This window comes from Elephas maximus, chromosome 4 (assembly GCF_024166365.1).
Source record: "Elephas maximus indicus isolate mEleMax1 chromosome 4, mEleMax1 primary haplotype, whole genome shotgun sequence".
Classification (NCBI taxonomy): Eukaryota; Metazoa; Chordata; class Mammalia; order Proboscidea; family Elephantidae; genus Elephas; species Elephas maximus.
The window spans coordinates 100,658,611-100,684,008 of NC_064822.1; the positions used below are offsets into that span (position 1 = coordinate 100,658,611).

Consider the following 25,398-nt stretch of genomic DNA (forward strand, 5'->3'; position numbering starts at 1 on the left):
TCAGCAGTGTTTAATCAAAGCAGTACTCTGAGGAGACAAGTGTGTTTCTTAATACGAAGAATCTTCTATTCTGATTGGAACTTGGAGCTTCTGCATCCATAAGAAAAATCCAGTCTAGAGCAAGCCATCATGTTGCAGCAGTCTGCACCAGCTAATGATGTCGAACATCTTTCACTTCATTCGGTCGGGTTCTGGTCAGCTTATCCCTAGTGCCTGTGGGCTGGATCAGTGGGTACCACCTGTAGCCTCGCGTGTCCACATACGTCCTTGCACTTCAGGCCAGCCAGCACCTTCTGTCTCTCATCCCCAGCTCCCATGGGCTATATTAACAGGTACTTCCTGTAGGCTCAGGAGTCCACACAGTCCATGCACTTCAGACTACCCAGCTCCGCTCCCCTCATCCACTGGCGGGTGCCAGTGGAACATGTTCAAACTCAACCCGTCTTTTAATTGCTGCATCTCCCCAACTTCCGCTCATCTCTTGGCCCCAGGTGGTCACTTAAAGTGAGCGAGCATACCAGGCTTTCCACTCTACTGCTCCCTTTAACTTCTAGTCCTGGAAGGGGGTTGTTCTGGTGGGCGCTGATGTTTCATGCCTTAATGCATCCAATGGCAAACTGATTGTTTGAAATTCAGAAAGCAAAGCAGTCGTTTTTTTCCCCCTACAGGTTCTTATGCAAATTTCCTGCTGTCTCAGCAGTTCTGGGTAGGTCTGCTTGTCTTTTCAAATGTAAATTTCCTGGGTGGGGCTCAGGTTTTCTACCTAAGCCCCCAATACTCTATCCACAGGGCTACTCTATTCAGACCAACAGCCTATGTTTCTTTGGAGCAAACCCCAGCTCCCTTTTTTGCATATCCAATCAGCTGTTGGCTGAAGGCAGCATTTTACGCTCTCGCTAATTTGTAATACCCAGTATTCATTTCCATTATACATTTAGGTCTGTTTTGTAACACTGGTTAGGAGAAACCTTAACTACCCATAGTACATTCAGGTAAACACATAACCCTTTTTAAAACATTTCAGTTTCATCTTCTCTACCCCTGGACTATCTTCTCATTCATATGCATATGGCCTTGGACCTCTGGCTGGGTAGAACGAGAAGACCCTGGCCCCCATCAGTCATCTTGCTTAACTGGCATGGCTTTTGCCCCAAGCCACTCCATGAGTGGCTTTTCCTCGCTTAGCTGTAGAATAGTCTCTCTTACTTTTCCTTTAGCCATTATAGGTAACAACCAAAGTAACTAACTAAGAATCATAAGTTTCATTTCCTATACCCCTTCATTCTGTCTCTTACAATGTCCCATGTTCCTGTGAGTTTCGAGCCATTGCAGTGAGTCCCACTTCTGACACCAGCTGTAAAAATGGTGTGGCAGAGGCATCTGACCTCCTCATCTAACTTGAGAGAGAATTGTTATCAGCATCAACAGCCCATAGCTGATTCCTGTGAGGCAGAGGTCAGACAATCCTCCTCTCTACTATCTTTTTTCCAGTTCTGACACCATTTGCTCCTCACATGGCACTCTCTACTCTGCTGGGTTTAATAATTAGTAGCAGTGGCCACACAGAACTCGTACACCATACTCACGGTTAAGTTACGGGGTATATTAAAGAAGTAACAGGTTACAATTCAGGATCAGGAACAGGATGCAGTCTTTGGTCAGGACAGCCTCTTCTCAGCCATGTCCACAGGCAGGCCTCTCTCTAGCCCTTGGCCTTTAGGCCCTTGGCCCCTCAATCTGGCCTATTGTCTGCTCTGGCAAGTGTTATAAAGCTCTTTAGCTCTGTCAGTAAGTGTTCAGATGCACCCTACTCAGTAAGCCTTGGCCAGAACGCACTCACCTCTCTCACTCTGTGGGCCTGGAAGCCTGCTGCCCCATTTCGTGCCAGTCTTCTGGTGCTGCTGCTCCTGTTTCTCTGCTGTTCCTTCTCACCATCTTTTGCCATCTCCAATGTTACATCTCTCTCTTTCTGTCTCCTGGGTCTAGGAGGTTCTTGGCACAGGGGCCCTGGATTAAAAGGACATGATCTGCTCCTTCTCCTTTGTTGTAGTCAGTTCCCCCATTTTTGCCTCTGAGATGGCTCATTTTAAGTCTAACAGGATGGCAAAATTTACCAATCCCCTCATTAGGGTTCCATGTACCTTATTTGCATGGTCCCACCCCCACAAGGTGCCATGTACCTTATCTGCAAGCTATCCAGTCCCCTTAGTGGGCTACAAGCACCTTATTTGTATAGCCCCACCCAAGTGTTTGGTAGGAGTTACAAGACCATGGCAAGAAAGGTCATATAAAAGCGATCCATTGCACCACACTCAGGAACTGGTGTTACTTGAACATTAGAACTTTTCACTGTGTCCCTTGTGGGTTTTATGGTGTTTTCCCTTCATCCTTTTGTGTGTCCTTGCTTCAAACTTGATATTTTCTTCTGCTATCTCTTCCTGTTCACTAATTTCTTGGGTTAGATCTGTTCATTTGTTAATTCCATCCTTTGAGTCCCTAATTTCATTTGTTATGTCTTTTAGTTCTAGGATTTCCATTTGGTTTCTTTCTTAGAGTTTCCATTTCTTAGCCAGAATTTTTTATCTTGTCATATTTCTTTGAATTTATTATCCATGGTCATTTTTAATTCCATTTCTGCTATCTTTGTTATTTGAATTCCCTGTGGCTCTGTTTTTTTGATTATTGAATATTATCTTTTTCTTCGTACGCCTAGATTATCTTTTTTATTGCATTATGAAATGTTTAACATGCATTTTTTTTGCGCTGTAGATCACCTGGTGGTCTGGTGAAGCCTGAGGACCTCTTCTGAGACTAAAAAAAAAAAAAAACCCCATTGCCGTCGAGCCGATTCCGACTCACAGCAACCCTGTAGGACAGAGTAGAACTGCCTCATAGAGTTTCCAAGGAGTCCCTGGTGAATGCAAATTGTCAGCTTTTTGGTTAGCAGCCGTAGCACTTAACCACTGTGCCACCAGGGTTTCCCTTCTGAGACCAGTAGCTTAGAATGTAAAAGAACCTTATATAGAATGTAATGATATCCACAATAACTTTAAGGGAAAAAAAGTAGAAATATTACAGCTTTATGGTATGTGTTACTATTTGTAAAGCAATAGTTGTTTCAAATAGTCAGAATTCAGTATAATAATTTTTCATTACAGTTTTGGAAAGACATTGTTGATGATAATGAAGTACGTGACCTCATTTCTGACAGAAATAAGTCTCATGGTAAGTCAGTGAGTGCGAAATTTCTAAAGTTTGAAATATCAATAATAATAAATTACAAATTTCAATAAAATATGTGTGTTTTCTTTTGCAGAAGGTACATCAGGAGAATGGATTTGGGAATCTTTATTTCATCCACCTCGAAAGCTGGGCATTAACGATATTGAAGGACAGCGGGTACTTCAGATTGCAGTGATTTTGCGAAATCTTTCCTTTGAGGAGGGCAATGTTAAGCTCTTGGCAGCTAATCGTACTTGTCTTCGTTTTCTGTTGCTTTCTGCACATAGTCATTTTATTTCTCTAAGGCAGCTGGGCCTTGATACATTAGGAAATATTGCAGCCGAGGTAAGCATGTGACACAGTTCCTTGAAGTAATTTTTGTAGGTAAAAGTGTTTAATGTTTTTTTATGCATAGAAAGATACAGTATATACTAAAACAAACATTTGACTAACTGATGTTAGTTACTAGCCTACCTAACTGTCCCTTTCATATAGATTTGACTTAGGTTTAGGAACGGAACTTGTTCAAAATCCAGGGATTGCCTGTATCAACACTTTTGTGGAAAAAAGAAATACTTGAAATGATGCTTTAAGTGTAGTGAGGACTATTCTCATAATAATTACATTTTAAAAAGTTGTTCAACACTGTTTTGTTCATTTTAATTTAATTTGGAATATACAGCACTGAAAGAAGCCTATCTCAACAATGGTTTCTTTTCTTTTTTCCCCAGCTTTTATTGGACCCTGTTGATTTCAAAACTACTCATCTGATGTTTCATACTGTTACAAAATGCCTAATGTCAAGGGATAGGTTTTTAAAGATGAGGGGTGAGTGCTCACTTAAGTTTCTCACTGTCTAAAGTATCCCAAGTTTTTATCATTTGTTAAAATACAAGTGTGTATGCCCTTTTCAGGCATGGAAATTTTGGGAAATCTTTGCAAAGCGGAAGATAATGGAGTTTTAATTTGTGAATATGTGGATCAGGACTCATACAGAGAGATCATTTGTCATCTCACTTTACCTGATGTGCTGCTCGTAATCTCGACACTTGAGGTGCTATATATGCTCACAGAAATGGGAGATGTCGCTTGCACAAAAATTGCAAAAGTAGAAAAGAGCATAGGTAAGATAGATTTAAAAAAAAAAAACATTTATTTTCTTTGTTGAGTGAAAATATTTAATATGGTGCTATACAAAAATCACAATTGGTATTTGGGGTTTACCATTTTATTTTGAGGAGTCTTTACTCCTTCAGAGACAATTGTTTGCCCTTATCTTTATTTTAGTTACTATATATCAAATTTAAAATCTATAAACCTGCTCTGTTTGGCTTTCTGGGAAACAGTTCTGCTTGTTTCAGATGGTCATCTACTACTAGTAAGCAACAAAAGCTGAGTGAAACAAGCTTACTCCTATTCCTGGAAGTTGCTGATAGTACTAATATCCTTAAAATCAGTGAACTCACCTCCTTAATGTGTTGTTGTTTTTAAATCTACTTACTGTAGCATACCATATTACCATTTTATTCAGTGATAAAAATATTTTTTCTTAGGTATAAATACTAAAATCAGAGGTAACATTTAGTCTGAAAACTACAGCTGTTGAAAAATTAAAATGTCATTTTAAAAATCTGTGGTTCCTATATCTGGCTACACATCAGAATCACTTGGGAAACTTAAAAAAATTTATAGATGCCTTAGTCCCCTCTCCCGATCTAATAAATCAGTTTTTAAAGATTGAGGGTAAAAATCTTTTTTAAAGATCCACAGGTAATTCTGATATACAATGATTCATGGACTGACTGGCATTTGAGAACCAGTATTCTGTACAACATATATATTCTTCAGCATTGACATTGTTTTATAATAATACTGACTAATAACTGCTGGATATTTATTTATTTTAGACATGTTAGTGTGTCTGGTTTCTATGGATATTCAGATGTTTGGTCCTGATGCACTAGCTGCAGTAAAACTCGTCGAACATCCAAGTTCCAGTCATCAAGTTTTATCTGAAATTAGGCCACAAGCTGTAGAACAAGTCCAAACCCAGACCCATGTAGCATCTGCCCCAGGTTAGTGTTTTTACATAATCTTTTCCAGAATGGTTATTGGTGTGTAAGATTTAATACTAAGCATACATTTAAATGTGTAATATAGGGAACTGATACTTTATATCAGAGTAGGCCAAAGTAGAATTTGAATATGTACTCTAATCTCTTAGCCATTAAACATTCCAAGAGCAGCAGTATTAAGGCAAACACAGGGAAAGGAAAGGATAGTGTAATAAAAAAATCATATTGAGAAAGGTTTGGAGGAGAGTATGAGGGACTAGCTATTCACAATATAAAAGCAATAAGAAATGCCCAGTCGGGTATTATGTGTGATTTTGGTCATGCAAAGTTGACATACCAGGAATGGGATAATCGTATATTACCTTATAATACTCTCAAGTGGTCATGAGAATACACATTATACCCCTAACTCTTAGACCCAGTGCCACATAGATTCAGAACCTAGGAGCAGACACACATGCATACACGTAAACACAAACACACAGATACATACCAGCATGCATGCCTGCGCATGTGCACCTGTCTTAGGGACCCTTGGCTCAATTCTCTTTGACTCAAATCTCTTTAATTATAACGCAGGGCTATCTAGTAACTACCTTTCTCTTCAGGCCTTGGACGTTTTTCTCCTCGTTCATTTTTATATTTTAGCACTCTCAGCTTCTTGTAGAGTGCTTTCTCTACCTTCATTTGTCCTAAGAAAAACGATCCATCTTTTTGTATTACCTGACCTTCCTCCTCCTCCTCTCCCCAAGACACCTCTCTTTGAATGGAGTATGCTTGTTTTCTCAGTTCATCTCTCACCTCTCACTTTGCGATATGAAGGCCATCTGACATGAAAGTCCTCAGTGTCTTACCCCTTCACTTAGAAACTTAGTAGCATCTGAACTCATTCTCTTTCACCTTCCTCTAGTCTTGGAAGAGATGTTAATGCTGAATCTTTCCCGTCTCCTTTCCCCATATCTTCAACCTCTCATTCCTTACCTGCTTCTTCCTTTCGACCTAGAAATACATTCAGTTCCTTCTCATCCTCCTCAGCTACCCCCAAACCAAAAGTCTCTTGATCCTTAATCTTTAACCACCATATCCACTGGCTCATCAAATCTTGTTGAGTCCTCCTAAATATGCTGGCCTCTTCAACTGATAGTGCTTAGGAGTAGGTTGAGACTCTAATCATCTCTTCCCAGTTGTCTGGTCACCACACATTCAATCATGGTCTCAATCTGTCTTTGACTCCACTTCATAATATTAAAGTTGTATTTTCTATTTATACAAAATATGTAATGTATATCCCTTATTTTATGAATTTCCATTATGTCTTTCTGAAGTACACAGGAGAGATGTATCATGTGGTAACTTGAATTCAACTAGCAAACGGGACAAATAATTGTTGGTTGTTGTTGTGTGCTGTTGAGTCAATTCTGACTTCTAGAGACCCTATAGAACAGAGAACTGCCCCATAGGTGTTCCTAGGCTGTAAGCTTTAAGGGAGCAGATCACCAGGTCTTTTCCCACGGAGTGGCTAGTGAGTTTGAACTGCTGATCTCTTGGTTAACAGCTGAGTGCTTAACCATTGTGCCACCAGGGCTCCTTGAACAGATAATAGAAGGCATGAAAAAAATAGGTAATTTTGATTGTCAGTCTACTGAATGAGCATTCACTCACAGGCAGCAGATACTAAACACTCATTGCATATTGGGGAATCTATGGTCAGAATATTAATGGTTTCCCAACCTTGACAAGAAATGGAACAGTAATGCTGCCAGTTAAGTGCGTAATGAAGATACATTGATATCCTCAAAGAAGAAATTGAAGACTGACTAAATTAATTGAGGGCCATAGAGAAACTAACAGAGAGAAGAATTGATAAATTGTCAGTGAAGACACTGAATTGTAATGGCGCATTTGAGGAATATTCAAGGATGATTTTGATGAAAGTTACTCTTTTTGCCTTATGTCTGACCTTTGGCCTTACCAATGCCTTTGACCTTAATAAATGAAGGCACAACCCCAACCTAAGAGTTGATCCTCATTTGCGAAATGGACAAAATTAAACATTGAGATCTTGTGACTTCTGTATGTAGTAGTTCATTGATAGAGGTGGGAATCGGCCTCTAAAGACCAAAAAGAGTTCCTTTTTGAGCTGGTAAGCACATTATTACTTGCTCACTCTTTGACAGCTTTTAATTGTTTGATCAGTTATCCTTTATAGTTCCCTCCCACCCCACCCCACCCCCCATAGTTTAACACTGGTTTCTTATAGAATGGTCATCTTTAAACTTTTTGCTCACCTGCCTCTTTGCTGCGAAAATTTCTGTATACTTTGACTCATTTTAAGGTTAAGATCTAAATTTCATCACAACTTAAATAATTGCAAAGAATGTGTCTTTTGATGTATATTAAATTTGATATTGTAGAATAGTTATAATAGTTTTTGTATATACTGGAATCTTGACACTTATTATTAGCCATTTAAAAAACATACAAGCTCTTATCAGAAATTTTGCAATATCCCTCTTTATAGATGAATTCATATTCTGATATCCTCACAGAATTTTACCCTAATGTAATTCATTTTATGCTTTAAAGTCTTACTTATTACCCTGTTTTACTACTCTGCTTTGAAAGGTTTTTCAATTCCCAACTACTCTGCAGGGTTCTAAGTGTTTAAAAATTATCATTACAGGTGTTAGTAATAAACAGTACATCCTACAATAGTAAATGTATTACAAAGTTTTATAAATAATTATTAAACAAGTAGTAAAATTTTCAGAAGTGCATGTCTTAATGAGATTGATGGGATGTTTCCCCCTAGTTCTCTGGAAACTATTCATCCAACTCATTTCTGGTTGAATACTATTTACTGCTAGAATGAAACGGGGTTCAGCATTAATTGTCCCTAGTTTTTCTTTCTTATAGATGTATATTTAAAAATCCATTTTACATAAATAAGCAGATGAAGATGGAGCTTATTCCCAAAAAAAGTATTAAAATTATTTTTAATGATCAGCTGACAACTTTAATTGAATTCTTCAGTTTTGTTGAAATCAAAGAATTGACAATTGCCCTGACTTGCCAAAGTGTTTTTTGCTCAGCCATTAAAGACAGTTTCTTGATAATATAGCAAAAAGATAATAACAAGACTTGACTATATATTATACTTGTTACTCTTTTGTTTAACCCAGTTTATTCAGAAAATATTAGCACACTGGTTCTCAAACTTTAGGGTGCATCAGAATCACCTGATGGGCTTATTAAGATACATTGTGCTGGGCTCCATACCCAGAGTTTCTGATTCAGGTAGGACCCAAGAACTTGCACAAGTTCCCATGAGATGCTGATGCTGCTGGTCTAGGGACTACATTTGAGGACCATGAGTTAGGAAAACTGAAATATTGTCCGTATCAAGACCAATACAATATTTTCTGATAAAATCCTTTGATCATGTGCTTTGAATACATTTTTGTCAAAACCCTGGCACTGAGATTTACCTCATTCAATTTATGGGAAATGTCTACCATATAACCAAACCAATGATACTAGTCTTTATTGTCAAAAAATATCTGCTTACTCAAACTCGCTTTGTGTTAGAAAAAATATGATTTTGTTTTTCAGTTCAAGAAAGCACATTAATATGTGTTTCATCACATCAACCTTCCTTCAGAATTCTGATCGTAGTTAACATTGCCATGAGTTTTTATCTGGATGAAATGAAATGCCACCGCCTTCCATATTAAAAAAAATTATCTGTGCTTTACTTGCACAGGACTCTCAAAAGTACTCTTTGACAGTACTTGAGGAAAAAATTATCACCACTCTATAATATATCCGAATTCAGAACACACAAAGGGCCAGAATACATAATTTCTAATGTCAAGCTTTACCCTTAATAGTAATACATAAAACACTGGAATAGACAGGAAGCCCTACCATACGACCTTTGATAAAAGAGCCTTTGTGGACAGTAATGGTTCTAATCCTCCCTTTGTTGTTCCAGAGTTGGTTTTTTTTTTTTTTTAACTTAGAGAAATACACCATAGTAATAACAGCTAACATTTGTATAGTACTTACTATGTGCCGGCCCTTGTTTTAAGTGATTTACATATAAACTTCTCTAATCCTTATAACAGTGTACTGTTAAACTGTTATATAACAATAAGATCAGTGTACTGTTACTTTTTCCCATTTTATACACAGAGACATTACTCAGCTCACCCATGGTTACACAGCTAGTGAGTGAGGTACCTCTGGAGCCATCCTCTCTGGCTCCTGAGTGATGCATTTAACCATAATCCCACAATACTATAAAGGATGGGTGAATGCCTTTCAGTAACCAAGGAGAAGAGCAGTTATCAAAGGGTAGGTAATACTCTCAGGCAAAGCAGTTTTAGGAGGTAGTAAGTACAAAAGTTGAGTACCTGGAAATTGATTCCTTTAAAGCTGTGAGTGACTATGTATCCTTTGGAATGTCTTCAGATATCCTGAGGGCAATACTTCCAGTTTTTAACAATTTTAATAGAAATTATATGATTACAGTTTATATACTTAATTTGCTTCTTCTGCATTATACATTGTTTATAAAGTTTCTCATAATTTTAACATAATTTCTTGATTGTTAAATTGATACTAGTAGGTTTCAGTATGAGTATGGGATACTCTTTCATAATATAAGTGACAAAGAAAAGGGAAGGAGATTTCTACATAGGGGTCAGGCCCTAGAAAGGCCCTAATTTCTGTAATAGTGTCACCAAGGTAAAAGAAGAACAGATAAGCCTCAGTTGCCAGCCGTGAGATGGCTTGGTTCTAATTATTAGGTTCTCCTTTAAAGAACACTTTTGAGCTATACCCAGCTCTGCTATCCCCACCATATGTTCCTGGGTGAATGGACCAGGAACTTAATCTCTGAGATTGAGTTTTCTCATGTGTAAAATGAGAATAAACCTGTTGCCATCAAGTCGATTCCACTCATAGCGACCCTATGGGACATAGTAAAACTGCCCCATATGGTTTCCAAGGAGTGCCTGGTGGATTTAAACTGCCAACCTTTTTTAGCAGCTCTAGCTTTAACCACTACACTACCAGGGTTTCCAAAATGAGGGTAATTAAGCTTATGCTTATAAAGAAGATTAAAACAAATAATGTAAATGTAAATTGCTTAATACAGAGTAAATGTTCATTAAATATCTGCTACTAGCTATTATCCCAATAAAAGCCTGGGTACTTGATCAAAGATCAAGATTGCTTCAAATCATACACAGATTAAGCATGTCCTGGAGCTCCTCTAGTTCCAATACTTTAGAAGTGCATTTATGCTGTTTGAGGGCTCTAAGAAGTTTGCTAAAATGTCATCTGAGAAAAAGTAGGCACATTCTATATGTTTTAAAACTACAAAAATATTGCTGATTCAGTGGTGAAAAGTAAAATAACTTGTTTTTATCTATAGATAGATTAATCTTTATGATTTATTATAATATGACTAAGTGGATGTCCTATATTTTTTGTGATTTCATTAGTTCCTGTGTATAGCATAGCAGAGAAGAAAAGATAATGCATTCCTTTTTCTACGTATCTATTGAACTTGCTAGGAAAAAATAGATGATTCACTTAATTTATTCATTAGCCTTGAAATTGTCTTAAAATATGACATTAGAAAAATCTTAGAAATTGTATGTGTAGTTAGATTAACAGCTAGTTCATTTTTGTAAAACTTTTTGCCTCTTTCGGGACAAAAAAATATACTTCAGAATTATTATTACAACCGATATTTTTTTTCCCCATGAAAAGTAATGTATGAAAACCTTTTCTTGACCATAGAACTTAGTTTGGCTTTTGTTCATTTTATTCTAGAAATTTTTTATATGCCACTTATAGAGTGAATAATAAACTTGAGTATTTAAAAGTGCAGTTATAATTTCTGTTGCAATCTGCTTTTAAAATTTTACCTTTTAAAGGCAATTCTGTAACTAAACTGAGAGCTGCTTATTTATTGATGTGTTGAACTGTGTGAACTGGGGCTAGTTATTTTAATTACTTGAAGTATCGGTTTCCTCATCTGTACCTACCTCACAGAAGATTTAAGTAAAAGTATTTAACTCAGTGTCTGGCCCATAGGAAAAAGTAATTTATTTATTTATTTTTTTTACCAGTATTCATCAATGTTATTATCATTTGAATGATTGTGAATACAAAGCAATTTATATAAAACATTTCAGAACAGTGCCTGGTACAGTCCATGCTCCATTATATATTAGTTTCTCAAGTTTATACAACTTTTTAAAGGTATTCTTTGTGACTGTTAATTTGTTCAGTATCTATGAACTGAATATGACAGATAGTGACTAAGTTTTTAAAAAATGATGTAGCTAATGTATCTTTTTCTTTAGCTTCCAGAGCAGTTGTAGCACAGCATGTTGGTCCACCTCCAGGAATAGTGGAAATAGATAGTGAGAAGTTTGCTTGTCAGTGGTAAGTGGTTTATTTCTATTAAGGCTTTACCCTTGGGAAGAATTTTTTTTTTTGTTAGAGTAGAATATTCTTTATATAATAAAGGACAATAAAATCACTTCACTTGTGTGTTGGAATAATTTGAAAAATATTCATCAGAATCTTCAGAATTAAATTTAGACTTTGACTAGAATTTTATCAGATTGTACTATTTTGAGATTAAATTTTGTGTTAGAAAGTTTTCTTTGGCGAAAATAAGGTTCGTGAGATTATAAAATTTATTTTTCTTAAATTAATATTGGTTAAAATTGCATTGAAGTGACTTTAAGAAAATAAAGCCAGATTTTGTCATTAAATATGCCGTCTTCCTCACCAAAAGCAAAAACTTGTTGCTCATTGATAGTTAATTTTGCCTTTTTGTGAGTAGTAAGTGGAAACTAATAAAATGATAGACTAGCCAATGTTTCTACCTTGAAATAAACAACTTGAAATTACTACTTTGTTGAGAAAATTGAGCAGTGATATCTCAGCCAGTTTGTGGGGAAGGTGTGACCTGATTAGATTTTCTTTTGCTATGTATAGCTGCTTCAACATTGTTTATGAAGTACCGCTTTAATTCTTTTAGAAGATTAACAGATTGAAGTATAACCTCACTGACCAATGATGCATCGAGTTTTAAAATGTCTTTCCTTGACCCCTTTTCTCCCATTCTTTAATATTATTTGTTCCCCATTTCATCCCCTTGTTAGCATCTGTTCCATATTTTTAGTGTTTTCATATCTTTGTTTCTATGACAGTTTTCTTCAGACATTTATACTTTTCTTAAGTCAGGTTAATGGTGTTAGATATCTTTAATTATTTGGTGATTTTTCTTCACTTTATTTTTACACCATAATCCTTTATACTTGATGCACCTCTTCCAATAATATTGGGAAATGTTCATCTTTTACATTGAAACCAAAATGAAGTTTTATATCCAGTCTTTTTCAAAATCTTGATACAGAAAGGATTATGGAAGTTGGAAAATATACCACAACCACTATAAAATATATGTATTTTTAGATACAGATTTGATCTTATAAATCCTGGTTGCACATTTCCACTGGTTCTTTTGCAAAGGGGGAGGTAGTAGAAGAGGGAATTACTTTACAATTATTTCATCATAATATTAATTATTATATAAGCAGCTGTTAACTTGGCCTGATATGTACAGTGAGTTCTAGAAATAGTTTTATAGGGGAAACTAGGCCTCCAATCCCAACTTCCAGATGGAAGTTACTTTAAGAAAGAAAGACAAACTAAAGTTTGAAATAGTTTATAATGGATTAGGAAATAAAAGTGTTCTGAATTGAGGGTTGGGAGTGTGTAGAATGGGAAATGTCTTTTTGTTTAGGTAATAGTTGACAAATTCAGGTAAGTTTTTCCTAAGGAGGGAATTTGACCCAAGAGTCATGAAAAGCTTAGCCTTAATTCACTGTTCCCACCACCACCACCATTTTCCTGATTTCCAGTGGAAGTAGCTCATAATCAGGACATTCTGTTATGATTATTACTAGACAGGAACCTGAGTAGATATTCACTGAATAAAACTATTTTCTATAGAATATTTGCTGTAACCAGACCAACCCTGCCTTCACTGGGATATGAAAATAATTTTTATGTTTGTTGGTAATAATAGTTTTTGTAGTAAAATAAGTATGATTAAGTAGCTAATCTCTTTTTGTTTAAGTCTGTCCGAAGCCTAGCATGTATTTTTGCTAATAACATATCAGATAGTGAAATTTGATTAGTAAGTATAATTATTAATTTATAACACCTTGCCTTTAAATGGTTTTAGTATATTTAAATATGGAGTCTCCTGTGGTATATTGCATAATGCCTTTTATTTTTCTCCTCTTTTAGGCTAAATGCTCATTTCGAAGTCAATCCAGATTGTTCTGTCTCTCGAGCAGAAATGTATTCTGAATACCTCTCAACTTGCAGTAAATTAGCTCGTGGTGGAATCCTAACATCAACTGGATTTTATAAATGTCTTAGGTAGGAAGCCTTTAAATTTAAGTAAAATTCATTTATATCACTTGCTGCACTTCTTGTTCTTTAGAGAAAATACCAAATATCTATCTAGTTTTAAATATCTCCAGCTATTTGAAATTTTATATGGTTAGGTTAAAGGGAATTTCAGAAATCACAACTGGTTTTTGTGTTTGAACATTATGTGGTTTGTCAGAGAAAGAAAAAGAAGAAATCACTTTTTTCTTAATCTATTTTTATATGTTCAAGACATGACTTTTTCCCTTTTTAATTCTGAATAATAGTCTATACTAATACTGTAGATTCAAAATATTAAGGCTTTTTGATATTTTGCAAAGTTTATAAAATAAGTATTGCCTACATGCAGCATTTTTGTTATGAGGTGAAATTGTTTAAAGCCCAACAACACTGTTAATAAATAATAATTTTAGAAGTGAGAGAATTAATCTTTATTTTTCCTTGCTCCCTGACCTTGAAGAATATAACTGTGAATCGTACCGGTTCATATATAAGTAACAAGTGAATGTACTCCTGTTGTTCATGTTAACATTGTGTTAGAAGTCACTGTATTCTGCTGTTATGCTAGTTATCCAAACTAATTGAGCATATGTATCCTTGACAGAACGGTCTTTCCAAATCATACCGTGAAGAGAGTGGAGGATTCCAGTAACAATGGGCAGGCGCATATTCACGTAGTAGGGGTAAAACGGAGGGCTATACCACTTCCCATTCAGATGTACTATCAGCAGCAACCAGCTTCTACTCCTGTTGTTCGGGTTGATTCTGTTCCTGATGTATCTCCAACTCCTTCACCTGCGGGTATTTTTATTGTATTTTAAATAATGCTAATTTAGTAATAAAAACTAAATGAAAATGTACATTATGTGCATGTCAGTGTGTAAGTTTTTCTTCTTTTTCCAGTAGTGTTTTCTTACTTGGTCTACTGTTCTATCATATTGATATGATTCAAAGCTGTTAGGTGTTCATTTCTTAAAACAATTTTCTCTTATATTAAGTAAAATAATTTTTACTTTAGCTTTCTGGTTCATTCAGAATTTTGTCCTTTTATCCATATTTTCAGGAATCCCTCACGGACCACAAACTGTAGGAAATCATTTCCAGAGGACGCCTGTTACCAACCAATCTTCAAATTTGACTGCAACACAAATGTCTTTTCCAGTACAGGGGGTTCATACTGTGGCACAGACTGTTTCCAGAATTCCACCAAATCCTTCAGTTCATACCCACCAGCAGCAAAGTGCTCCGGTGACTGTCATTCAGAATAAAGCTCCAATTCCTTGTGAAGTCGTTAAGGCTACAGTAATCCAGAATTCTATACCCCAGACAGCAGTTCCTGTTAGTATTGCTGTTGGAGGAGGAGCTACACAGGGTTCTGTGGTTCAGAATCATAGTACGGGGCCACAGCCTGTTACAGTTGTAAATTCTCAAACATTGCTTCATCATCCATCTGTGATTTCACAACAGTCTCCATTACACACAGTGGTACCAGGACAGATACCTTCAGGCACTCCTGTTACGGTAATTCAGCAAGCTGTACCACAGAGTCATATATTTGGCAGAGTACAGAATATACCAGCATGTACTTCTACAGTTTCACAGGGTCAGCAGTTAATCACCACATCACCCCAGCCTGTGCAAACTTCATCTCAACAGACATCAGCTGGTAGCCAGCCACAAGACACTGTTATCATAGCACCTCCACAGTATGTCACAACTTCTGCATCCAATATTGTTTCAGCAACTTCAGTACAGAATTTTCAGGTAGCTACAGGACAAATGGTTACCATTGCTGGTGTCCCAAGTCCACAACCCTCAAGGGTAGGGTTTCAGAACATTGCACCAAAACCTGTCCCTTCTCAGCAAGTTCAGTCAACGGTAGTACAGCAGCCTATTCAACAACCACAGCAGCCAACTCAACAAAGTGTAGTGATTGTAAGCCAGCCAGCTCAACAAGGTCAAACTTATGCACCAGCCATTCACCAAATTGTTCTTGCTAATCCAGCAGCTCTTCCAGCTGGTCAGACAGTTCAGCTAACTGGACAACCAAACATAACTCCATCTTCCTCACCATCACCTGTCCCAGCTACTAGTAACCAAGTCCCTACTGCCATGTCATCTTCATCTTCCACCCCTCAATCACAGGGACCACCTCCTACGGTCAGTCAAATGCTATCTGTGAAAAGGCAGCAACAGCAGCAGCTTTCACCAGCACCCCCACCACAGCAGGTACAAGTACAAGTTCAGCAGCCACAACAAGTACAGATGCAAGTTCAGCCACAGCAAACGAACGCAGGGGTTAGTCAGCCTGCTTCTGGTGAGTCGAGTCTAATAAAACAGTTGCTGCTTCCAAAGCGTGGTCCTTCAACTCCAGGTGGTAAGCTTATTCTCCCAGCTCCACAGATTCCTCCCCCTAATAATGCAAGAGCTCCTAGCCCTCAGGTGGTCTATCAGGTGGCCAATAACCAAGCAGCAGGTTTTGGAGTACAGGGGCAAACTCCAGCTCAGCAGCTGTTGGTTGGGCAGCAAAATGTTCAGTTGGTCCAAAGTGCAATGCCACCCACAGGAGGAGTACAAACCGTGCCCATCTCGAACTTACAGATTTTGCCAGGCCCACTGATCTCAAATAGTCCAGCAACCATTTTCCAAGGAACTTCTGGCAACCAGGTAACCATAACAGTTGTGCCAAATACAAGTTTTGCAACTGCAACTGTGAGTCAGGGAAATGCAACTCAGCTCATTGCTTCAGCAGGAATTACCATGAGCGGAACACAGGCAGGAGTTGGACTTCAGGTGCAACCACTTCCAGCCACTCAAGCATCTCCAGCTGGACAATCACCCTGTACTACTGCTACTCCCCCATTCAAAGGTGATAAAATAATTTGCCAAAAGGAGGAGGAAGCAAAGGAAGCTACAGGTTTACATGTTCATGAACGTAAAATTGAAGTCATGGAGAACCCGTCCTGCCGACGAGGAGCTATGAACACCAGCAATGGGGATACAAAGGAAAATGAAATGCAGGTGGGAAGTCTTTTAAATGGGAGAAAGTACAGTGACTCAAGTCTACCTCCTTCAAACTCAGGGAAAATTCAAAGTGAGGCTAATCAGTGCTCACTAATCAGTAATGGGCCATCATTAGAATTAGGCGAGAATGGAGCATCTGGAAAACAAAACTCTGAACAAATGGACATGCAGGATATCAAAAGTGATTTGAAAAAATCCTTAGTCAATGGAATCTGTGATTTTGACAAAGGAGATGGTTCTCATTTAAGCAAAAACATTCCAAATCACAAAGCTTCCAATCATGTAGGAAATGGTGAGATATCTCCGATGGAACCACAAGGGACTTTAGATGCCACTCAGCAAGATACTGCCAAAGGTGATCAACTAGAAAGAATTTCTAATGGACCTATATTAACTTTGGGTGGCTCGCCATCTGTGTGCAGTATCCAGGAGGCTTCAAATGTGGCAACACAGCAATGTAGTGGTACTGATTTGCCTAATGGACCTCTAGCTTCAAGTTTGAATTCAGATGTGCCTCAGCAACGCCCAAGTGTAGTTGTCTCACCGCATTCTACAACCTCTGTTATACAGGGGCATCAGATCATAGCAGTTCCCCACTCAGGATCAAGAGCATCCCAGTCTCCTGCCCTGTCATCTGACGTTCGGTCTGCAAATGGCACAGCAGAATGCAAAACTGTAAAGAGGCCAGCAGAGGATAATGATAGGGAAACAGTCACAGGAATTCCAAATAAAGTAGGAGTTAGAATTGTTACAATCAGTGACCCCAACAATGCTGGCTGTAGTGCAACAATGGTGGCTGTGCCAGCAGGAGCAGATCCAAGCACTGTAGCTAAAGTAGCAATAGAAAGTGCTGTTCAGCAAAAACAGCAGCATCCACCAACATACGTACAGAATGTGGTCCCACAGGTAAGTCATTCTACTATCACTTTTCATCTTAGGAAAATCGTAATTTGTAAATATGATTTTAGAAATTACCTTTTGCTAATGCGATATATCTCCAGTGTCTCACCTTGAAAAGTTACGGTGTCAGCTCACCTACATACTCACTGTTGTGCTCCTTTTTTTATTTTTTCTGATTTTTATAATATTAAAGTTTTCAGTTCTTTAGCACATTATTTAAAGATTCTTTCAGTTTTGTTATAGACCCATATTAGTAATTTTCTATACCCAAAATAAAGACGCACTTAGTAATCTAACATCTTCTGGGGACTTTTGAAAATGTATCTTGGCCTTCTTCTGGAGTTCACTGGGGGGTTGCTAAGAGTACTCCAAAAGAGGATTTCTGTATTTGACTTTGACTTGAGGATGTTTTTATATAAAGGATGAATCCTGTAAGAACTTTATCAAGTGTGTCCTTGTTACATTTATGTGTTGAATTAGTTTCCTTTATTCTTAAAAAAATTAGTTTATAATTTCTTTTTTTCTAGCTGTTCTGATAATCATAATTCTGTGTTTCTTATTCTTTTGCTTTATTGTCATGTTCTGTTATTCCCTTTTTTAATACTTAATATTCCATCTTTGCACACCCAGTAAATAAAAGTGTTTCCTAGGATCACTGCTACTGAGTTGGAGGTTCAGTCAGCCGATAAAGAATTTAAGGACAGTCGTAATAATGCTGTTTCCACTGAGACCTGGGACTCAACGAACAGTTGTCTCTCACCTATTTCTGGGTCACGCCTCTTTCTCTTTCCTAATTACTTAAGAGCCAGAGTCTATCCCTGTCTCTTCTGAGACTATTGCCAACTCTGCTAGCCCTCTTTTGGCTTGAATTTCTTTCTCTGCTTACAGTGATGACAGCTCACAACGATGAATCTTTGTATGAAGGGGGTGGGAGTTAGAAGATGAAAGAACAAAAAAGAAGAGTCCCTGCTTCAGAATAGTTCAGCCACTAATATTTGTCTTTCTTCATGTGAATGGATAAAGCCAGATAGTGCTGCTCTAGGCTTAATGGAATTTTATTTTATGTTAATATTGTCTAGGTCTATTTCAAAGTACCTAAATAGGTTAGATATTCTTTAGTGTATTCTTTGGAATGGCAGTAATTAATATTGAGTTATTGGTGGAAAAAGGAGCCCTGGTGGTGCAGCAGTTAAGTGCTTGGCCATAACTAAAAGGTCAGTGGTTCAAATCCACCAGCCACTCCACAGAAGAAAGATATGGCAGTCTGCTTCTGTAAAGATGTACAGCCTTGGAAGGCCCTATGGGGCAGTTCTGCCCTGTTCTGTAAGGTCACGTGAGTCAGAATCGACTCAACAGCAGATTTTTTTTTATAGATTGATGGAAAATATGAACTTATTTTTATAAAAACTTCTACAAGTTGTTTTTCATTTAAACACTCCCAAAACATGTTTTACATAACGCAGTGTCTAACACATAATAGACAGTACAGTGGGTTTTTATATTTATTTCTTATATTTAATCATTTCCCAGGGCTTTTTATATTTATTTCTTATATTTAATCATTCCCAGGGCTCATTTCTTAGAGCCCTTTATAATCCCATTAGTTACAATAGTGCAAGGCACATTGGAGAAAGACTCCATTATCATGGCATTGTTTGATCAACCCTTAGTTTCTGTGTTCTTAATTTGTCAGTTTGGTTATATTTGATATGGATGCCTCAGCAACAGAGATTAAATAATAATATGTGCTGAAATTAGGACTTGTGCCAGGGACTTTTCGCTAAAGCATTTTCTCATTTAATCCTCATAACAACCCTACTAGGTAGAAATTGGTATCCCTGTTTTAGAGACAATCAAGATGCTAAATACCTCACCCAGTATCATCAATTAATATGATGTGGTACCAGGCTTGAACCTATGTCTGTCTGAAACCAAAACATGCTCTTGACCCACTAACATTTTCACGTATACTATTCTAAAAGATTTTTATATAAAGTTCTAGAAAGTCCTTTTGTATACAGCATATTGATTATTTGACCTATTACGTTATTGAATGTGAGTACATCTAAAAGATAATTTTAGGGTATTAATGCAGTAACTCTTTAACACGTTGAACAGGTATGCGTATAATCAAAACATAAAATGAATATTTTATTCATATTCTGAAAAATCTGTACTACTATGTATTTTCTCCAAGAATGTGGTTTATTTAAAATAGCTACATTGTTGTTTTATAATACTGGTATTTGGTTGACAGAAATTTAAAATTTTAGAAGGAAAAAGAGACAGCATGTATGATATCTATGAAAATGAGAATCAAAACACCAGAATTCTTATGTGTAGCACTTAGCACAGTGTCTGGTACATAGTTAAGCACTCCGTAAATGTAAAAATAAATTTTGCTTTCTGTTTCTTGCCCTATTTTGTTCCAACTTCCTATTCCCAGACCCAGTGCTCTCTTCTCGAGAACTTATTTCCCTCATTTTTTTAAGGCAGTAGTTTCTAAAGTCTCTTTTAGCTCTGAAATGTTACAATTTTGATAACACCCAGGTAAAATAATGACTCCTTGATTAAAAAAAAAAAGAAGAATTTAAAAAATCCAGTCCCACACATACCTTAGTTAGTTGATAGTGAAGGGCATGTTTTTTTTTTTTTTCCACAATTTAACATCTCCGAAATTAGGATACATCTTAAAATTACTTAGAGTTGCATAAGAGCAGCTTACATTTGATGAAATTCAGCGTATTCTTTTCACTTCTACAGCAATATGTAAAATAAGTATTTAAATTTGATGGAAATATAAAGTATTCTTATCACTTCTATAACAACATATAAGAAAGCATCTATGTAGTTCCTGCTATATAAAGTTTAAAACAGTAAATGTAATTGTTTTTATTATTTTTCTTGAGCTTTAAAAATAACATTTATTTTCCCTTTTTGATATTTTAGTAATTCATTCCATTACAGAAACATTCCTTTATCACCTGCTGCATGCCAGGTGTTGTGCGAGGCTCTAGGGATACAAAGATTAATAAGTCAGTCTCAGATCTAGAGGAAGAAACTTGAGGTCATGTGGGGGTGACAGACACATAGGTAATTACAGTATAGTAAACACATATATAATATATACATACGTATACACACATCTTAGTTTCTTAGTGCTGCTGTAACAGAAATACCATAACTGGGTGATTTTAAAGAATAAATTATTTTCTCACAGTGTAGGAGACTAGAAGTCCAAATTCAGGGTACTGGCTGGCTCTAGGGGAAGGCTCTCTCTGTAGGCTTTGGGAGAAGATCACTTTCAGTTTCCACAGACCTGGCATTCCTTGATTTCTTGGCGCAGTCTCCATGTGGCATGTATCTTCCTCCTCCTTTTGTGCCTAATCTGCTGTTTTTATATCTCAAAAGTGAGTAGGTTTAAGACGCACCCTACACTGATATGGCCTCATTAATATGACAAAGAAAACTCTATTCCCAATCAAGATTAAATCCAGAGATATAGAAGTTAGGATTCCAATTTTTTTTTTTTTAATTTTTTTATTGTACTTTAGATGAAGATTTACAGAATAAACTAGTTTCTCATTAAACAGTACAGGTATCATTTTATGATATCCAGTGCATATTTTGAAAAGATACAATTCAGTCTATAACCAAAAAAAACTAAACTCATTGCCGTCAAGTTGATTCTGACTCATAGCAACCCTATAGAAAGAGTAGAACTGCCCCATAGAGTTTCCGAGAAACACCTGGTGGGTTTGAACTGCTGACCTTTTGGTTAGCAGCTGTAGCACTTAACCACTACGCCACCAAGATGTACAGCATGTGTATGTAGACGCACATTTTGCTTATTGTCAGTACCCCTCACTAGAATGTAAATTTCATCATGTAAAATTACAAAAATACTGCCACGTATTCAGTAAATAGGTGTTGAATCAGTGAGTGAATGGATGAACAGATAAATTTGTGTCAAAGATTTTAGTTACCTTTATGACTTGAAGTTTTATTTCATTTTTCTGTAATGACATAAGCCTATTTTTTTTATGAATCACCTATACATACATATCATTGATGTATAAAGGGTACCACAAAAAGTGAACAAGTAAGCAGTATTCCTTGATGGCAAAAAGCCAAATATTTCATACATATTTTCTATGGAAGAGATACGAATATCCTTATGAATATTTAAGGACTAGTGGGGCAGGTATAAAGAGCCGTGGTGACACAGTGGCCAGGCACTTGGGTGCTAGCTGAAAGGTTAGTGGTTTAAGCCCACCAGCTGCTTCGTGGGAGGAGGACGTAGCAGTCTGCTTCCGTAAAGATATACAGCCTTGGAAACCCTATGGGGCAGTTCTACTCTGTCCTATAGAGTCGCTATGAATCAGAGTCAACTCAGCAGAAATGAATTTGGTTTGGCTTGGGTGCAGGTATATTTTGCCATCATATATAAGATCAATGTATGAAGATGAATGTATCTGTAAGGGCTAGAGATTTGAAACAGACAAAAAAGGTCACCTGTTTAAGATAGCATCATAAATTTCTTTTGAAGAATAGACTCTACAGCCTTTTTAAAAGGCTAATTGAAAACCACTTCCATTGTTGACCAGATTCTTTAAATTTCTTTACATACTCTTTGGAGTCCCTGGGTGGTGCATATGGTTAATGGGCCCAGCTGCTAACTGAAAGGTTGGAAGTTTGAGTCCTCCCAGAGGCATGTCAGAAGAATGGCCTGGCAATCTACTTCTGAAAAATCAGACATTGACAACCCTATGGAGCGCAGCTCTGCCCTCACACACATGGCTTCGCCATGAGTTGGAGTTGACTCAGCGGTAACTGGTAATAACTGGTATTTTTTTAACTAGCTGCTTTTTATACCTTGGTTTAACACCATTTTATTCACTATTTTCATTGATATCTTAAAGGGATAGATGAAATAGAGGATTTTAAATGTGATTTTTCAGCCAAACCTTGTTATTTCCACCATTCCAAATGGCCTAGAGGCACCTGGACCCCAAGAAGGGACTTCCAGACTTGTAGAATGCTCAGGGCTGGAAAAGCAGCAGGGAAGTATCCCTGCTGAGAAAGACCAACGGGTAATCCTGACAACTTAATACCATTAGTATTTCACTTTTTTTTTTTTCCTTCTCAGTTTTGTTCCCTCTCATCCCCATTAATCAGCTATATTGATTTCATTACAGAAAAAATTAGCAGCAAAAAAGGGGGAATATATATTTAGCTGGAGAGTTTGTATAAGTAGAAAATGTTACCTACTTCAAGGCAAATTTCTTTATTTGTAGCTACTTATTTTCAACCTGTTATTTGCAAGTTAAAGTGTAACATACAGGATACTTAGTTTCTGTCCTCTTGCGCTTTTCATGACTTAATATCTGCTGGTGGTATAAAACTACACAGGCATGTAAAAGGAAGATGACTAAAAATTGAAAGAAAAATTTAGAAATACTTTCCTAAAAGCTTTTTTTTTAGGATCATGTAAAAACACATGTTGAACATGCCTATATCTTTTAATCCCATGATCTGATGACATGTCAGATTCTTCTATATACAAATATTTAAGGATATACCTATTTAAGATATTTTATATTATCCCTTTTGTTGGTTCTGTGTCCTTCCCCCATGAACCATTCCTGATAGGGTGGTGAGTAACATTTTTTAATATTGGTTCTTTCCTTTAATAGCTTGAGAGCATCAGAAAGCAGATCTGTAGCCTCAAGGGGGCAGCATTCAGTCATAATCATATAAAATCATGTTAGCAAGAGCCACAAGAGTAATTTTTCAATTTTTTTTAAAAGCACAGCTACTCAGATTTGTAGATGTGTAATACATTGTAAAAAAAAAAAAAAAAAAAGGCATTACTACTAAACATAGCATTTTTGTTTATATTTCAGTGTGTCTTAAAAGATAGGCTTTGATAAGTAGTACCTAGATTTACACTTAATAAAAGGAAAAAATAATGATAGTTTAAGAAACTGGGGGAATGTTAGAGCTAAAGAAACCTTGCATATTATATCTTGTCCAAAACTTTCATTTTTAAGAATTGATTTGTCCACACTCACCAAGATTTTCTCTTTTCCACTGACTTATTTTTTATTACTATATTAATTCTGTTCTCTGGAGATTTGTATATTCAGAATAAGTGTAATCTCTTATATGTTACATTTAGAGTAAAACTAATCCCCACTCCTTGCAAATGTTTAAAAATATCCTTCTGTACTCATCTCTTCTTTCCCAGTTTTTTGAGTTCATCCTTAGGTGTCATGGTGCCTGGTTTAGTCATCATTTTTGTTAGCTCTCAATTATAGTTCCATTTTGTGTAAGGGGCTTTCAAAATGTGGAGATAGAATTGAACACAGTATTTCGTTATCACTTAGTAAAGGACTTGTTTTAAGATAATAGATATATGTGTTTGCATAATCTAACTCAGACTGAAATGTTTAAATTTTAGTTTTAGTCTAAGGTTTGTTTAAGTTTAATATTAATAAGAAAGTAAGGATTTAAGAGCACAAAATCCAAAGTCTTATATCAGAAATTATTGTCAGTGTTTTGTAGAAATTTCAGCCATGATTTATTCTTAAAAGGTGATACAGGAAAGCAAGATTATAATTTCTTATTTTAACAAAAAGAATAATACCTTTGCCAGAAATAAAACTGCTGGTATGTAGATTTTTAGTTAATTTTAAAGTATTTAAAAAAAAAATCTTAGCATATAGCAAGGTGTATATAAATTTTTATATGAGAGACTGACTTGATTTATAAACTTTCACTTAAAGCACAATAAAAATTTAAAAATAAAAAAAGCACAGCATTGTATCATACCCTTTGTTTAGTTTTACATCCTGGTCATTCACTATTGGAATTATACCTTTTCTACTTTGATAAAAACATATAATATAAACAATTAGCTCTTCCTCAGTAGAGTAGGGCAGTAGTATAAAATGGTATTCCTCAAGAGGTGACCATTCCAAAAAGCATGACTTTGAAACATAACTTTTACATTTACACTTGAGTATGGCTAGGGCTAATGTTATGGGAATTGTAAATAATAATGTTAAGAAAAAGTAAGCTGCATCCCAAAAGAAATCTTTTTTTGCATTCTCATATGAAACATAATTCTAAAAACATAATTAAATCATACTTTGAAAAACATGCAGTACAATACAAATAACCTATTTGGAAAGTTAGTTTGGGGGAAAGAAATGGTAATTTTTTAATGTAGGAGGAAGCCCCTACATTATTCTAAATAATTCTAAAAACATAATTAAATCGTACTTTGAAAAACATGCAGTACAATACAAATAACCTATTTGGAAAGTTAGTTTGGGGGAAAGAAATGGTAATTTTTTAATGTAGGAGGAAACCCCAAAACATTAACTCCTGTGGTCAAAGAAAGAATGAGTCTCGGAATTTCACATTTGCTACATTTTATAAGCACTTTTAAGTTTCTTTTCCATGCGTGTGTCATTGATATAGTTAGCTCTGTAATTCTTCCCCCGCCACACACAAATTTTATTGTGGAAATTTCAAACATACACAAAAGTAGAGTCAACAGTATAGGGCCCCATCTGTCCATCACCTGGCTTAAACAATATCACCATTTTGTCTTTCTAGTTTCATCTATTCCCCACTACCACTTTTTCCCTGCAGTATTTAAAGCAAATTACAAATACTC

General features: G+C 36.3%; 1 protein-coding gene across 1 annotated transcript in view; it reads left to right on the forward strand.

Moving 5' to 3' along the window:
* ARID2 (AT-rich interaction domain 2) overlaps positions 1–25,398 on the forward strand; it is a 231,873-nt gene that overhangs the window by 146,247 nt on the left and 60,228 nt on the right. Inside the window, exons 7-15 of the mRNA XM_049882898.1 lie at positions 3,159–3,225; positions 3,317–3,567; positions 3,954–4,050; positions 4,137–4,346; positions 5,130–5,297; positions 11,678–11,759; positions 13,641–13,775; positions 14,392–14,588; positions 14,851–17,717. Of these exons, the coding sequence (XP_049738855.1) occupies positions 3,159–3,225; positions 3,317–3,567; positions 3,954–4,050; positions 4,137–4,346; positions 5,130–5,297; positions 11,678–11,759; positions 13,641–13,775; positions 14,392–14,588; positions 14,851–17,717 (4,074 nt within the window). The remainder of the gene's footprint in view (positions 1–3,158; positions 3,226–3,316; positions 3,568–3,953; positions 4,051–4,136; positions 4,347–5,129; positions 5,298–11,677; positions 11,760–13,640; positions 13,776–14,391; positions 14,589–14,850; positions 17,718–25,398) is intronic.